The sequence below is a fragment of the Notothenia rossii genome, assembly GCF_949606895.1.
Source record: "Notothenia rossii genome assembly, chromosome: 3".
NCBI lineage: Eukaryota > Metazoa > Chordata > Actinopteri > Perciformes > Nototheniidae > Notothenia > Notothenia rossii.
In genome coordinates, this window is record NC_136901.1 from 28,224,175 (window position 1) to 28,240,021 (window position 15,847).

General features: G+C 38.6%; 2 protein-coding genes across 20 annotated transcripts in view; both read left to right on the top strand.

Annotated features, from left to right (window-relative positions):
* The window catches only part of LOC307031803 (uncharacterized protein), a 51,874-nt gene extending 45,848 nt beyond the window's left edge, over window positions 1–6,026 (top strand). For 6 of the 19 annotated variants that reach the window (XR_013806080.1, XR_013806081.1, XR_013806082.1 and 3 more), the window contains 2 exons: window positions 448–2,121; window positions 2,895–3,476. Coding sequence is in view for 11 of the 19 variants with exons in the window: in XM_079669225.1 (XP_079525351.1) it covers window positions 21–206 (186 nt within the window). In the remaining 8 variants the exon portion in view is untranslated. Of the gene's footprint in view, window positions 1–20; window positions 2,122–2,894; window positions 3,477–3,528 lie in introns of those variants that run through there. The other 13 variants (XM_079669215.1, XM_079669220.1, XM_079669216.1 and 10 more) reach the window with 8 other exon arrangements.
* A 682-nt stretch (window positions 6,027–6,708) lies between these two features.
* On the top strand, window positions 6,709–15,700 carry etnppl (ethanolamine-phosphate phospho-lyase). Its single transcript, XM_079671967.1, has 13 exons — window positions 6,709–6,914; window positions 7,353–7,471; window positions 7,883–8,042; window positions 9,058–9,132; window positions 9,280–9,373; window positions 10,793–10,909; window positions 11,726–11,808; window positions 12,118–12,343; window positions 12,975–13,129; window positions 13,938–14,027; window positions 14,737–14,867; window positions 14,973–15,043; window positions 15,195–15,700. Exons 1-13 carry the CDS (start codon window positions 6,856–6,858, stop codon window positions 15,294–15,296), a joined length of 1,482 nt encoding a protein of 493 aa, XP_079528093.1. The 5' UTR covers window positions 6,709–6,855; the 3' UTR covers window positions 15,297–15,700.
* The last annotated feature ends 147 nt before the right edge of the window (window positions 15,701–15,847 follow it).

Genomic DNA, 15,847 nt, shown 5'->3' on the forward strand with positions numbered 1-15,847 from the left:
CCAAAACGTTGTATCCACAGGGGGAGAAGGGAAAGAAGGGCAAAAAAGGGCCTAAGGGCGAGAAAGGAGAACAGGGGGCCCCTGGATTAGATGCACCCTGCCCATTGGTATGTCCCCACTGTGAGCTGCAGGTCGTAGAGCAGCCGTCCCAAACAGGGGGGGGGGGCATCCTGTGGCTAAACAGATACCAGCTACTCTCAAAATGAAATAATATGGATGAGATATTTTGAATGAAGATCAAAGACGCATTACTCCTCTGAATCCTAAAATGAAATGCCTAAGAAAGCATATAACTGGTTTGTGGTATCAGCAAGCTCACAGGGCCGCTCCTCCCTCCCATCCCACCCCCCTTCTTGTGTCCATGGTAGAGGACGGATGCGGGGGGGGGGGGTTAAAGGTCGTCCACCTCTCTCCCAGTAACACTCCTAGGTCGTCTTTGCAAAACAGGGTTTCCGGGGATTTAAGGGTGAAAAGGGGGAACCAGGGCAGCCAGGTCTGGACGGGCTGGATGCCCCATGCCAATTGGTACAGTATCTCTCTTCTTCCTCCACCTCTCACCCATGCATGCCTCTCACCTTCAGTCCTCACCCAATCAAAACCATGCATGACTTTGAGAGCTTGAAAGGCACTTTATTTGTTATCACAAATACATTTTCCATTTTGAGAAAAACAACATGCACCAAGATATACGTCACTAACTCTCTGACAGCAAGCAGCCTCTTTTAGATAATACACATTTACAAGTGAAATGTACAAAATAAAAACATGGATAATTGAATCTATCCCTCTAACTGAATCCTTCCTTTGCTCTTATTCAAACTGTAAACAAATTCTTCCTAAATCCTTTTTTCCCCACTGCTGATTCCTCCATGGAGTTCTTTTGCAACCTGATGCTAACACAGACCCCCCCCCCCCCCCCCCTCCCCCCTCCACTCTTTTAACTCCCCTTCACCTCTTCCTTTATTTGTACCAATTGGGCCAGACCATGATGACAAGGGAAAAACAAAAAACTGGATATTTCTCCAGAATTATTATTTGGTTGCTTCTGAAAGAGTGCTGTGTAATGCAATGCTCGTTTTTTACACTCTGGGTAGAATTGTTAGTCGTTAAATTATAAGCTTTAAACACATTTTAAAAGGCTAAATTGATTGTGTGTGTGTGCTTACAAAGAAATTAGATATAGTATACTTCATTTATCAAAATGAATGAAATGCATCTACATGAGCTGCAATGACTTTATTTTCAGATACACTCTGATTTTGTTAGTGTCCCCATATCCATCTTATTATTGTTGTTTTATAACTGTGGGGTAACTGTAATCAAATCAGAGACATGTGCATGAGCTGTATGTCGCTGTGTATTATGTGCATGAATGAGAATACATGTTATATTTCATAACACTCATTTATCAGGACACATCCAGATGCAGGCTTAATGCATAGTTAAAACACAGTCTTTAGTGTTTATAAAGGGTTACTTCACAACCGTTCCTCATTCCTAATTTCCTGTTACACAAACATTTTGAAGAACTTACTTTCGCAACAGGTACAATGATCAGAGAACGTTTATGCAGTTTGCCTTCTGACACGTCATCCTTTACACTAGACACCATAGGCAAGGCAAGGCAAGTTTATTTATATAGCACTTTTCAACACAAGGCAATTCAAAGTGCTTTACAAAAAATGAAAGACATTAAGTTAATGGCATTTAAAATCAGTCATTAAAAAGAAAAGTTAATCAAATAAACATTAAAAGAGCTTCACATTCAATATTTTAACATTATGATACAAACACTTGATCAGCAGAATCACATTTTCTCCTTCAGTATCCAGGAATACAAATAACCAGCATGTGAGAAATGAATAGTTAAAGAGCATAACATCAGCATTATCATTAGGTCATTTGCCTGTGGTTTGATTTGAATCGATGTGGCCGAATGTGTTTTTTTATAAGTAGCTTTTATGTCTTTACTCTCTCCGATGTGTGCTTTTTGCGTGTTAATGTTTATTCATCTGTTAAACCCAAACCTGTTTCAGTGCTCATGTTTTTCCTTTTGCTTCCCCGCTTCTTTTCTCTCATCAGGGCCCAGATGGATTACCAATGCCTGGATGCTGGCAGAAGGTGAGATGAGTATATTTATATTTGAGTGATGTGACACACTTCAGTAGCTCAACTACACAGATACAGAGTGAACAAAATGTAAGGACATCTCAAAGTAGTGAATTTTCTAAATATCAACGTCTACATAAAAAATAATTTTATTTTACTCAAACACGTGCCATAAATAGTAAAACCAGAGAAACTGATAATGCTGCAGTGGTGTCTTCATTTCTTCATATATCACCATGATTCCTTACATTAAGAGAATATTTGTTTTCTATAACAAGTTTTCTGAAATAAAAAATATGCAAATAAGGCATTATCTAACGGGCTTTTAATGAATTTTGAATTAATGAATCGACAGACACAAATAGACGAAGATCGTTTTATTTACACTACTCTGAAAGAAGACATATTAACGGAGAAAAACACTCAAAATTATTATTATTAACAATATTTTTCCCACAGTGAAAACACACAACTACACACAAATGACTATTTGCATCTTTATTTCTGGGATGGGACAGAAAGGTTAATCAAATCAAAGTTTTGGACTGATTTAATATATATTTCAGGTTTAATTCAGATAAAAAAATGCTCCTAATATTTTGATCACTCTATCAGTTCATTTTATTAATGTGTGTTTCTGCTTCTCTACATTTGCATGGGTTTCCTGTTAAATAAGCCATAACAACGTTTCTCTGTCGTGTGAAGAACACCTCACTGTGTACATTTGAGTGATGAACCACTGGCAACATCTTCACGTCCTTCTCTCCCCTGTGTTTTTCTTGCAGTGATCACTCTAACCCGAAACGCATGGAGTTTGTAAATAATGCTTCTTTTATGGTATTTATAGTTTTTTTAATGGAAAATGTCTAAAAGAAAAAAGAAGTCTATGTGTACAATGATACGTCCTGAGTTACCCGCCCTAAGCTGCTTCTACTCACATCACCGTGTGGAAAAACAACCGTGTGTGTCCGCTCTCACATCCACATCGTGGTGGAGTTCAGATCCTCGGCTGGCGGCAGAACTTGTCTCTGTGGTCTTTGCATGGCTCAGACTGCAGCGCCGCACACTCACGGTGGCGTGGAAGGAGGAAGAGGAAGAGGAGGAGGATCTGGACTGGCTCTCTAACACCAAACGCTACATGTTTTGTGTTGTTTTGGTCTCAACACCGCCCATTCATGCAGCAACATTTTCTAAAAGACTAAAAAAAAGAAGAAAAACTGTGCCAAACAGAACATTGCACCCCTGCCCCTGCAAACGCATGCAAACTATATTTATATGTATTGTACATACATGTCACTGTTTTGTGGTCGGCTTCTGCAGAAAAAGAAAAACACTAACATAAATCACAACCCCCCCCCCCCCCACCCCCAAGAGCTCTGATTTGGTAATTTCTGCTTTCCTTTAATCTTCCCCCCAAAGGGAGTCACGCCATGGCTGGTAGCCTGAACCCCCCCACCCCCCCGAAAGTAAAGCTGTTGGTTATTGTTGCTTTATTGAGGTGATGCCTGCAGAGGGTATGATATCCGCAGGTTTTATCACTACACTGCACTCATGTGGCTCAGCATCAGTGTGGTGCCTCGTCTCCGGACAAGAGGGAGGGGGAACTGTCAGCTACACAAATCAGGCTCATGGGTTTGAGTTTGGACAGGACTGCCCCCCACCCCCACCCTACCCTAGGATTGGGGATTCTGCAGGAGAGTGTCTCATTGATCTGCAGAGAGATCACCAGGAGCGCTCCGACGTCTACTGAGAGCGTTAACACAATGCAATCATCTTTTTTTCTTGTTTTCGTTGTTGCTCTCATTCTTTTAAACATTGTATTTGTTGTGTATGATAGCCTTTGGTGCCTCAAGCTTTTATTCATTCCTTTATCAGAAACGTTATATTTTATTTTGACTTATTGGAATGGTGTTTATTTCAGGAGCTTTGTTTGGTTGGAGTATCGAAAAAAAAGTCACACGTTGCGCACTGTTTTTCATTATGTATTGTTTTTACAGGTTACATCCAGCATTGTAACACATCTGCTGTTCATTCTGGACTTTTGGGCTGTTAGCTGTACAGTGTTGTTGATTCACTGCATGCACACAATTTCTTTCTGATGGATTTCTTATATATAATAAGCTTTGATTTGAGGAAGTGTATCAGAACCATAAAGCAACAGTAGCTGGTTTTCACATATTGAGCAGAACACTCTTTTACACCTCATGTATTGTCTTAAACAAATGGAAAACAGTGAAAGAAAAGCTAAGTGAATTGGTCCATTAACACACCACAGTGTACCCGGTGGCCAGTTATGTCACATTCCATATCAGATGGAGCAGTATTTGTGTTTATTTTTCAGCATATTTTACCCATCTTTTTCACATTTCTTATATTCAAATTGCCTTCTGACATAGTAGGTGCTATGCAAGGTGACATTCTTTCTGCAACATGAGAAATATGCATGTGAAACACCAACATTTTTGTTGTGATGTAGCACCAGCCACAGGTGGATTGGAGAAGGTTTATTCCCGTATGGTTTCCGTTTGATTGTACAGTTCATCTCACCTGTATAGATTATGATGGTGCTGCTCTATCAGCGGTACACAACAGCTTTCTTTATTGTTGTTGGGGTTTTTATGTATTATGTTTTTATGCATATGTTTGTGTATTTGTCTCAATATTTTAAGTGGTACATTATTTATTTTTCTATAATTTCTTAAGTGAAGGCATTTTTGGTTCTTAACAGCATTCCTTTCAGTTGTTTTGGCTTTTCATATCCGCTGCGGTTCTCTTGATATTATGAATTTTGAATCGTAACGGATAGTGTGAAGGAAGGTGGTCATTACAAAAAACAGAGCAGCGTGTATTCACTGTTCTACTTCAGCTATACGGCCTTACAATCTGCTTTTATTTTGTGTCAAAACGTGACAACGAAATGCACCTGATGAAGTAAAATATCACAGCTTTTCTCACGCTTCTTTTCTCTCTATCTCTCTCTTTGCATTGAATGTAGTTTGATATATGTATAGTCGATTATTAATGTACTGTTAAATGTGTGCTCAATTGACAAGAAGTGCAATTTATACTTTGGTTAATGTGCGTAGCGTCAAATGCAGCTGAAACATCACCTCGCTGTGGTTTCAAAAGCTCCATTTGTGCAGTCATGCTACCCTGTATACCACTACCTGGAAGAAAATGTTTATTTACCAGAGGATGAAGAAACAAATGAAACATGGACCTTTCATTACATTTGATTGGTTTCAATGCATCCTCAAAAAGCTGTCTCCCATATTTCTAAATGTTATTTCCATGACTTTATATTTAGGTTTTTTTCATGCGTTTTAATTTCCATCTTTTACAGTATTTCACTTCACAAGTTGCTGTATGTTTAGCATGTGCAGCTAATTTTATAATTGATTTTTTTTCAGTTTTGTTTTTGTTTGATTGATTGATTGTTGTGTTTTTTTTGTTATATATTCAAATTTAGTTTATTATGCTATTTGCAGAAGACCCAAAATATTTCAAACATGTATTTCCATACAAGTCATCGGATTTAAAGTGCCGGTGTATTGAAAAAGACTCTTGTCAGGAACCCTAACGGATCTACACCCTCGAATACACCATAGCCTTACTGTAATACCACATACTCTCCAGAAATAAAATGCAGTCTCAGTGCAGGAGTAAAAATGTTTAATGGTATTTAGGCAAAATCCATGTTGTGGCTTTGAGTTAAAACTGCATTTTCTTTGGTTGTGGTAATATTTTCAGTTTATGTTCTGTCGTCTCATTTTGTATCCGTTTGATTGAAATGTCTTTAAAGACCATTGTGTTCATACACTGCTATATTTCAAGGTGACATTTCATATGACTGTACTGTTGGAGCCAAATAAACACAGTCTATCAAATACATCAAACAAAAGACGTGCCTTTATTGAATATGTAAACCCAACTGTGTAAAGCACATTTTAAACCTACACAGTATAGATGAAACGTGAGCAAGTATTGCAAAATCTATATGCTAACATATAAGTACATATGTTATTATATGTAATGTGTTATTGGATTATTATCACTGCTTCCTTTTTTTTTTAGCTGGTTGAGATGGTCCTTATTTTATATATTTTTTATTTGTAAGTCTCGACAGTGCTTTTTTTTTCCAATCAAGTAATCTTATTTTCGCTTTCAAACATTTGTTATCAAGTAAAAAGTACAATATTTTTCTTTTTACATCTGAACTATAAAAAGTAGGTACTTACACTTACAAATGTTTATCTTTACCTATTATATGAACATTACCATCAACAAAAAGTATATACCAGTCTAATAAGGGAACACAAATCTAAATAATTATTTTAAATATATTTTTAAATGTTTTGTCATAAGGGTTGATTTATTTATTTGAACCAAAAAACGTTTGTGAAGGATTAGGTCATATTAAATTGTGATTTACAAATGTACAGGTGTATCAGTGTACAGCCTGCACTAACCAGTGTGTACCTGCCAGTGTGACGTCACTCCCCTCGACGCACCTGCACGTTTTTAGCAGCTCAATCCGGCTAGGTGGCATCACGAGAGCTTCACGTGCTGCAGCTTGCACTTTTGTACGCGCGCGTGTACATTGAGGTTTGCGTGTTCACGTGTGTGCGTACAGCCGATTTACTCCTGCCCGAGTAGCTGTATCTGAACCTTTATAGATACAGTCTATGATCTGAACCCCGCAAGGACGGAGGGAGCACAGAGCTGGAAACATCAGGAAACATCAGGATGTGTGCAGAGCGACTGGAGAAGAAGAAAACGCTCGACCTGAGGAAGAAGCATATCGGGTAAGATAGAAAACTTCCTGCGGTTATATTAGGCTACTCTATGAAGTTTAGGTTATAAGTTATTAAGTTTAACTACGTTTTACGGGAAGTTATTAAAGTGTGTTCCTAACCCTAAAAGGCGTTGCAGGAATTGTTGGTGCATTTTCGAACTGCAATGTAGCTTTTCACAATTGTTTCTTCACATATGTTTGCATCGGCTTTTTTTCGTGTGTGTGTTAGAGAATATCAAACTGTAGAACATTGTAAGGCTTTTTTGAATGTATGTGAATGGAAGAATAGACATAAGAGAAGAAACATTTTTGTTTATCAGCAAAACACATTTTGGAGTTGTGAGCATGTTATAGATTATATTGTTGAGGTAAATGAAAACAAGCTCAACCCAGGGGTGTGAAAGGTACTCTTTACAAGTATGAAATATTAATACCAGCTCCTCTGCAGGCCGTCCTGTAAGATTTTCTTCAGCCATGACCCCATCAAAATCATTCGAGCCAAAGGCCAGTACATGTACGATGAAAAAGGACAGCAGTACTTGGACTGCATCAACAACGTGGCTCACGGTAAACACACACTGGCAAACACACAAACATTTCAGATCTATTTTTACAACACCTATGTGTCATATTTTCCAAGGAAAGTTGCAGAACAAAAGAAGATATTGTGGACAGAGAGGATATTAGATTTTGCAATCAAAGCTTAAAGTATTTCATTTACTTTAATGACTTGACCAACTAGACTGTTCCACAAAGGCGCTATGATCTAACTTGCATGCAGAGACATAAATATCTTCATGTCTCCTGGCCTCCCACTTGAATTCCCACTCTTTAATTTCAGCATATAGCCTCCAATTATGTGCCAGTTGTCGTGGTGTGTTTTGACCTCAAATTACAGTTGCAGGTTTTAATGAGAAAAGCGTATTTCTATACTGGATTGATTTGAATTCTCTGTGCATCATTTCTTCCATCTCTCAGTGGGCCACTGCCACCCGGATGTGGTGAAGGCAGGAGCTCAACAGATGGAACTACTCAACACCAACTCACGATTTTTGCACGACAACCTGGTCCTGTACGCCCAGAGGCTGCAGGACACGCTGCCCGACAAACTGTCTGTGTGCTACTTCGTCAACTCTGGGTATGTGTGCACGCTCACACTCAAGAAGCAAACCCCTTTCTATTTGTGGGTGTTGGTAAGGCACTGTTCAGGTAAAAAAGGATGTCATTTTGGTTAATTGATTTACAGATTATCATTTATTCATACACAAAATGATAATTTTCTATTTAAATACTAATGTAGCATGTGTCACCATGAATTATATTAAGACAAATAGTTTTGCTTGTATGCCTCTACGGTAAATAAAGAGGGAAATACAAATAACATTTTTGCTAACACCCCTCATTAACCTGAATAGTCTGGCGTGGTTACTCATTTACACTCAATGCAGTTCTGCTGTGTGAACAGGAATTATCCGGTCAATGGTAAGAATGTTGTAGATAATGATCATTATACACTCAATGCCAAGGGAGTATGTATCAGTCACAGGGAAAAGGGTGTGACGAGGGAAGTTATAAAAGGACTAAACGACCGTGCAGCAGTTCTGAAGTGCACACTGAAGACAAGAGCTGAATAATAATAAGTTGATCAACAAGCAGAATCATTGCCTGTCATATTTAATGCAAACATTTTTTTTTTATCCTCTCACTTAGGCAAAACTATTGCTTTTGTAATCTGTTGTTTTGCAATTTCTACATACAACCTGTTATAGGTTTGCCAATGTGCTTGAGGGTGATTTTGCAATGTAAATTAAATGTACTAATAAAATAAATCACAGCTAGGACAATGAGATGATTATTATTTTACTGATCAAGTAGCAGCTTTAGGCAAAAACACTGAATGAAAGAAAAACAATTATGTGATGTTAATGAAATCAAAATCTTCTGTATGGAACAAAGCAAAGAGCAACATGTTTCAGAGTGGATCTTCAAAGTTAGACTTCAAACGTTAATAAGTAGGTGTCATCTCATATGACATAATAATGAGAAGTGAAACAACAACCTGTGAATGACGTGCTGGTGACATGTGTGGCTGCGGCTGTGTGTTTTGTGGTGACTGAGTAACTCTTAGTAACCCTTGCTTCTGTGAACTGCAGCTCGGAAGCCAACGACCTGGCCCTGCGACTCGCATGGCAGTACACGGGCCACAAAGATATCATCACGCTGGATAAGTAAGTGTCTCATCGTTCAAGAACTCCTGGCGCAATGCCAGAAGAGCAAAGTGAAAAGTCTGGAGGAGATAATGAGTGGTGGAAGTCTTTTTATTCAGCGTTTTATTCATGACTAGGTAAAACCGAATGTGTGTGCTTTGTTTACAGCGCGTATCACGGCCACGTCTCGTCGCTCATCGACATCAGTCCGTACAAGTTCCACCACGCGTCAGACACTGAGCTCAATCAATCTGTCCATGTGGTGAGTGCTTTCCCTGCCTGCCTGCACACTGTTAAAACCAAATCACTCTCAAACACTCCTGGGCTTTAGCAGACTACTGAGTATTTACTGGGATACAGAAAAGAAGAGACAGAAGTATTGTTTTCCGCAAATTCAGTGGTGCAAGATGTTACCTTTGGAAGTGAGTCACTGAAAACACACTTTTAGTGGAATCCCCTAAATACCTGTTCAGTCACAGGATCCCGACCTGAGAAGAGACTGAGGCTGAACAGGATTTTAATGTTCTTGACGCCACCAAAAATAGTCAGCCCTATGGCCCGGATTCCTTTGCTACTTTTCCAGCTCCTTACTTGAATTGTATAGTCCCGCAATTTCTTTTTATTAAAGTAACCATGTGATGTTTGTGAGAATACATTCTGTTTTGCTATTAGGGAGTTTGATTGATCAACTCCAAGGAAAGTCTTGATTTCAACATTTCAATGGCCACTTTAACTGCTGAGTCTTAAACTAGTGTTGAATTAAGCTTGACGCAGTGTGTTATGAGTATAAAGAAAGCAGAAGGAGTCATATTTTGATATTTCACAACGTATAACGTAATATATAATATATGCTATTAATATACACCTAGAGTCCTGACTCCATTGTGTCGTACACTCTGTTCCTTGGTGTAGTTTGATAATGCGACATGTGCAGCTCTAGTGTTACAAGGTGTTCTAAGACAGTCTGTTTCTCCACCATGCATATTTTATTCATGATCACTGACACGAAGGACTCAAGCTCTGGTAAATGCCTTCATTCATCAACATTTCCCACGGTTTCCCATATTTGTGCTCAGAGATTTACTTGGCAGCTCTTGCCTGTTTATCCCATTATGCTCACATAAATCTTCACATGAACACGAGCCCGGATGGATAGAGTATAGCCACATGTTTCAACATATGTGGAACAAATATTAAAACCTGCGCAATAGAACGGCGAGAAGACATTCTGTACACCACAAACTACATTTCCCTAGACTATTAGGAGAGGACAAATGACGTTATTTTAGCTGGATTACAATGGGAGTATTCAAATCTAAATGGGCCTACATCTAATTTAGTAAAAACACTATATGAAAAGAAACGTCCCAATTTCACGTTTTAAAGTATATTACTACAAAATCATCTGTACAATGATAAAAGTTTCCTCATAGTCTACAGTTTTGGTTGTTAGTTTTTCTTAACTTAATGTACTTAAGGGTCTGTTAACAGGAAACTATGTTGATATATGTTAGTATATCTATGACTATGAAAAGTGATATAACATTTGAAAAAGTAACAGAAAGAAGTTTGTTTCTCGTCACTGTTCTCCAAAAAGTTGTTTATATTCATTTATGTTTACTCTAATACATTTTAAGCAAATCTATCATGAGTATTGACATGTTCATGCTATTTTTCACAGGCTCCCAGCCCAGATGTGTACAGAGGCAAATACAGGGCGGACCACCCGGACCCTGCCACCGCATACGCAGACGAAGTCAAAGATATTATTCACGGCGTGCATGAGAAAGGAGGCAAGGTACAGTGTGTGTTACAAGAAGTTAGTTGGAACAACAACCTGAGAACTGTTTTCAACTGAACTGCTTTATTGCTATAATTGTACTCTTTTGTTCAAGGAAATGGCCCTGAATAACAAAAAAGTATTTTGCAATGTTATGAAAATGATATGTGTATGGAGGAGATACATAAAATGAAGACTGTGATAGTATAAAGTCCTGTAATATATCAAATAGTTTTTTTTAGGAGGACTTAAATCAAAGCAACATCAAACAAGTTAAGTTGAGCTTTGATCTAAGAGTTAGGATTTACTTTTGATTCAAACATACTCATTAGATTTTCCACCTTTTTTGTTCTTCTCCTCTTTCACCTTATCTCCCAATTCTTAGGGTCAAATCCAAGTTCATGAGAGCATGTAGGAAACTCTTATTGTCCCAGCTTGTTGGTCCTTAATCCTAAATTGAAAAAGCTCGACTCAGCCCGGCTTCCAGAGGCCAGAGGGACGGGATAATGCAGAATGGCTTTAGCAGTTTCTAAAGGATGTTTGTCCAGATATGCATCTCCAGGAGGAAAAACCCAACAACAACAAAAGGAGTACAATAACTTTTTATTACAGTGTGAAACCCACAGACTTTAAAAAAACACAAATGGATTTTGTATTACGCCGCAGTGACCTACAGTAACATGATGTCTATGTCTCTCTCTTGTTTGTGCACTGAAACTGCACAGTGACGAAAGAGTGAGGTCTGCAGGTCAAAGATACCGGAGCTCCGCCTCTTCTCCCCCTTTATCACTCTGGCTTTAGATTGTTGGACCTGATGTTTTTTCTTTTGTGCAGATTGCCGCTTTTATTGCTGAGTCACTGCAGAGTTGTGGCGGGCAGGTCATTCCCCCCCCGGGCTACTTCCAGCAAGTGGCAGAGTATGTAACGAGTTCATGCTCTTTTTTTTTTTTTTCTATGTTCAGAATCATCCCACAAACACAAAGCTTAGGAATTCTGAACATGTTTAACACACTTTGCACGCTGCAGAATATGCTGGAAGCAATGAACAAAAGCAGGCTCACATTTTCTAGCAGCAGAATTGTTGATTTATGTTTGAGTGATAGAACTTACCCAAGGTAGTCCTGGAGGAAAAAAACCTGTCCGGTGTGTTGCTGCATATGCGTGTGTGTGAGAGTAATTTAAGAGAGTCAATGCCTACACTCGTGGATCTTCATGCCCCTTTGCAGACATGTGCGAAAGGCCGGGGGCATTTTCATCGCCGATGAAGTGCAGGTGGGATTCGGGCGTGTCGGCAGCCACTTCTGGGCCTTCCAGCTTCAGGGAGAGGACTTTGTGCCCGACATTGTCACCATGGGGAAGCCGATCGGGAACGGACACCCCATGTCCTGCGTGGTCACAACCAGAGAGGTGGCCGAGGCCTTCATGTCCTCCGGGATGGACTACTTCAATACAGTAAGAGCATTACGCAGAATAATAAAGAATTGAGAAAGTAATATAAAAAATGCATTTTTATGCATTAGGTCTATAAAATATCATAACATAGTAATAAATGTCCATGTGATGTCTTTAAATGTGTTTTTTTTTTCAGTTAAAACCCTAAAAATATATTTTTAATGTGATATATATACTGAGAAAAGACAGGAATGAGCCCGAGTTATCCTTGACATGCACACATCTGTTTTCCACATTATGGGAAAATACATTCTGTCCCAGACAGTTTTTTTCTTTTAATTGAAGGCCTCACATTACAGTTACTTCCTGTGAAAGGAGAAGAGTTTAGACATTAACAGAACAATATGTGTCAGTATCAATGTATTCAGTCACATACTATACAAATGAACAAAAACAATGACAGTCCCTATCTTTTATGTATACTAAAAAAAGTTGAGTTTGATGTGTTAAACATAAACAAAAACACAATGCTATATCTGTGAGACTATAAGTCAGTTATATATTTGTATTTAATGCATCACATTGTCCTCTGGTCCTGTCCTCAGTATACAGACAGCAGCTGATTAAAGTTATGTTGAATGTAACCTCTGTGTAAAATATCCTCTGTGTCTCTGGGTTTTGCATTTCTCAGTTTGGCGGTAACCCCGTGTCGTGTGCCATCGGCATGGCGGTCCTGGACGTGATAGAGAAAGAGGATCTGCAGGGGAACGCCCTGCGAGTGGGCCGACACCTGACCCGTCTGCTGGAGAAGCAGAAGGAGAAACATCCACTGGTGGGAGACATCAGGTACGCTAACGCTAACACAGCACATTAGCTCTGATGATATCTGACTCAGGAGTCAGGACACTGACTCATTATGTCTCATTACTATAATCCCTGCACCAACATTTAATTCAGTGACTCGCCAATAACACATCTTGGAATTGCCTGATCCGAATAACATTCATTTTTATCATTATCACGTTTTCATTTACAACATGATAATGATAACAATTTAAGTCAAGCTTTAAAGTAATTTATCATGCAAAAATGTCAGAAACCGCTGATTTTGGGTTCTTAAATATGGAGGTTTCTTGTTTTTCTCTGTTTATATATTACTATGAAGTGAATCTCTTTGGGTTTATGACTGACAAAACCAGACTTTTGAAGACCTCATTTGAAAAACTGGGATGGACATTTTTCCCAGTTTTCTGAAGTTTTATAGACCGAATGATGAAATAATAATCCTCGAAAAATAATCAGGACATTTTTAAAGATATAACATGTTAAGAAAAAATATAACATCATGATTTTCTGTGTCAATCTTATATTAAATGTACTCATCTGTTCTCTGAGGATCTTCAAAGGTGCAGCGATACATTGTTGTTATTCTGTGAAATATTTACCGTGGAGTGCCATCGTGTTTTAACAGACTTTCCCCGTCATTAATGTAAAATAAGACAAAAATCTGTAGATTATAAATTATAATGCATTTGAACCCTGGTCCAGAACATGTGGAGGGAGAAAAACAGGTCGAATGGCTTTCTGTTTAAGAAGATCTTTAAAAATGGAGAGGTCAGAGGCCAGGAGTTAACCAGTGTTTCCCGTCCTGCAGGGGGCGTGGCCTCTTCTCGGGGATGGAGCTTGTGAAGGACCGGCTGAAGCTCACGCCGGCTACAGCCGAGGCCCAGGAGGTCATTTACAGGTAAGCGTGAGAACTCAGATAGTGTCAGCCAGAAGGAAACATATTATGATGATCCCTGGATGGGAAATTTGGTCACATTCTAAAATAAAATAATACAAAGAGAAATTCTAATAAAAATATAAAGTATGTAACTAATACAATATCTCAAAACCATATTAAAGGGTTTTGAATCCATCAATCTTAAAATAATGCCATAATTGGTTTTAGAATTTCTTAAATATATATTTCAGACGTTTTTTAAATAATAAAGAAGAATAAGTAATGCTCACATTAACCACAGGCTGACCTAGATGGCATACATTTGGTCATTCAAATAGTCTTATATAGTTTTAAATATAAGCTTTAGGAACCCTGAAAACAATGGATAACAACAAATAAAGACAATGGGGTCTTTAATTAAGCTGCATGAATAGTCAAACATAATAAAATGAGTTGCAATGTAGAGTTTAATGCAGTATAACTAGCTTATTAATCAACCCGTCTCTGCATTATGTTTAACTTACAAACAGACCATATCCCAAACACAAAGTTCCACCATAAGTTGTGACTGCTTAGGTACATTTTGAAGAACTCGTATCTCATGCTTATCAATTTATTGAGAGATAATACAACTGCATTCTGTGCACGCTTTTCCTGCTATGACTAGTCAGAAAGTCTGCTTAGTTTAAATGGATACAGAGTGAAGAATAATTCATATTTCCCCCCCCAGGCTGAAGGAACAGTACATCCTGCTCAGTGCCGACGGACCTCATCGCAACGTGCTCAAATTCAAGCCCCCCATGTGCTTCAGCGCGCAGGACGCTGACATGGTGGTGGAGAAAATCGACCAAATCCTCACCGGTATGTCACTGACTCCTCTGTGGTGTCGTCTCTCTGACCCCTGCATTATTTAGAAAGATCATGTTGTGTGTGAACAAGCTCTCAAACGTGTGTCTGTGTTTCCAGAGCTGGAAGAAGCACTGGGCATGAAGTTGCACAACACATCCAACGTGGAGAACGAAAGCATTAAAAGAAAGGTAAGTGCGTCTTATATATTGTATCCCCTCCCGAGCATGCTCAATAAACCCAAATGAAATAATATCACTTGCAGATAGAAGACAATCTACATTTTCTTGATCCTTCCAACCTCATTGATACCAATTCATGTCTTCGTGGTTTTATCTCAAGCTGGCGACCGATGAACACGGACACCAGTGTCACAGTGAGTTGGCTCACAACGGGGTGAGCACTCAAGGAGTTCCTCAACGCACCAAACGCCTCAGGACATGAAGCTGCCTCACTCAGGGCTTTACCTTTTATACAGTTAAAGCTGACAAAAAGGGGATACAACTAAGTGCCTCATATATAACCTAATGACAAATGTTTTTACATGAATACTAATAATAATAATAAGCTATATATTTATTCGTATAGTATATTCTCAGGGTTTTTATTTTAATTCCACCTAGGAATCAAGTCAGATTTTTCTTCAGCTAAAATTAACTTGTCGGTGATTTTCATATAATTATTATGTCAGTAAACAAAGTTGTTATGTCAAGACCTTAGCATTTAATTCATTTTTTTTTTTACAAATGATGAAAATGACTCACTGTATTTGACAGTGTGCAATATCTGTATGGACACATTTGGTGTTGCTCTATCTTTGTTGAATAAAGTCATGTGTGTATGTGATACTTTGTTGTACATGGTTGGGAATCTCTGACCCGTAACCTCTGTCCAAGCAAACAAACATGGACGCTGTTTGACAAGTCTGCAATAATTGACCAATGTCCCTGAGTTCCTCTAACAGACCGGAGAAAAATTCCCAAAAGTTTCTTACT

Coding starts and splice junctions, on each gene's coding strand:
- etnppl (XM_079671967.1), top strand. CDS start 6,856: ATGTGTGCAGAGCGACTGGAGAAGAAGAAAACGCTCGACCTGAGGAAG. Junction 9,374..10,792: donor TCAATCAATCTGTCCATGTG/GTGAGTGCTTTC, acceptor TATTTTTCACAG/GCTCCCAGCCCAGATGTGTA. Junction 13,130..13,937: donor CCACTGGTGGGAGACATCAG/GTACGCTAACGC, acceptor CCCGTCCTGCAG/GGGGCGTGGCCTCTTCTCGG.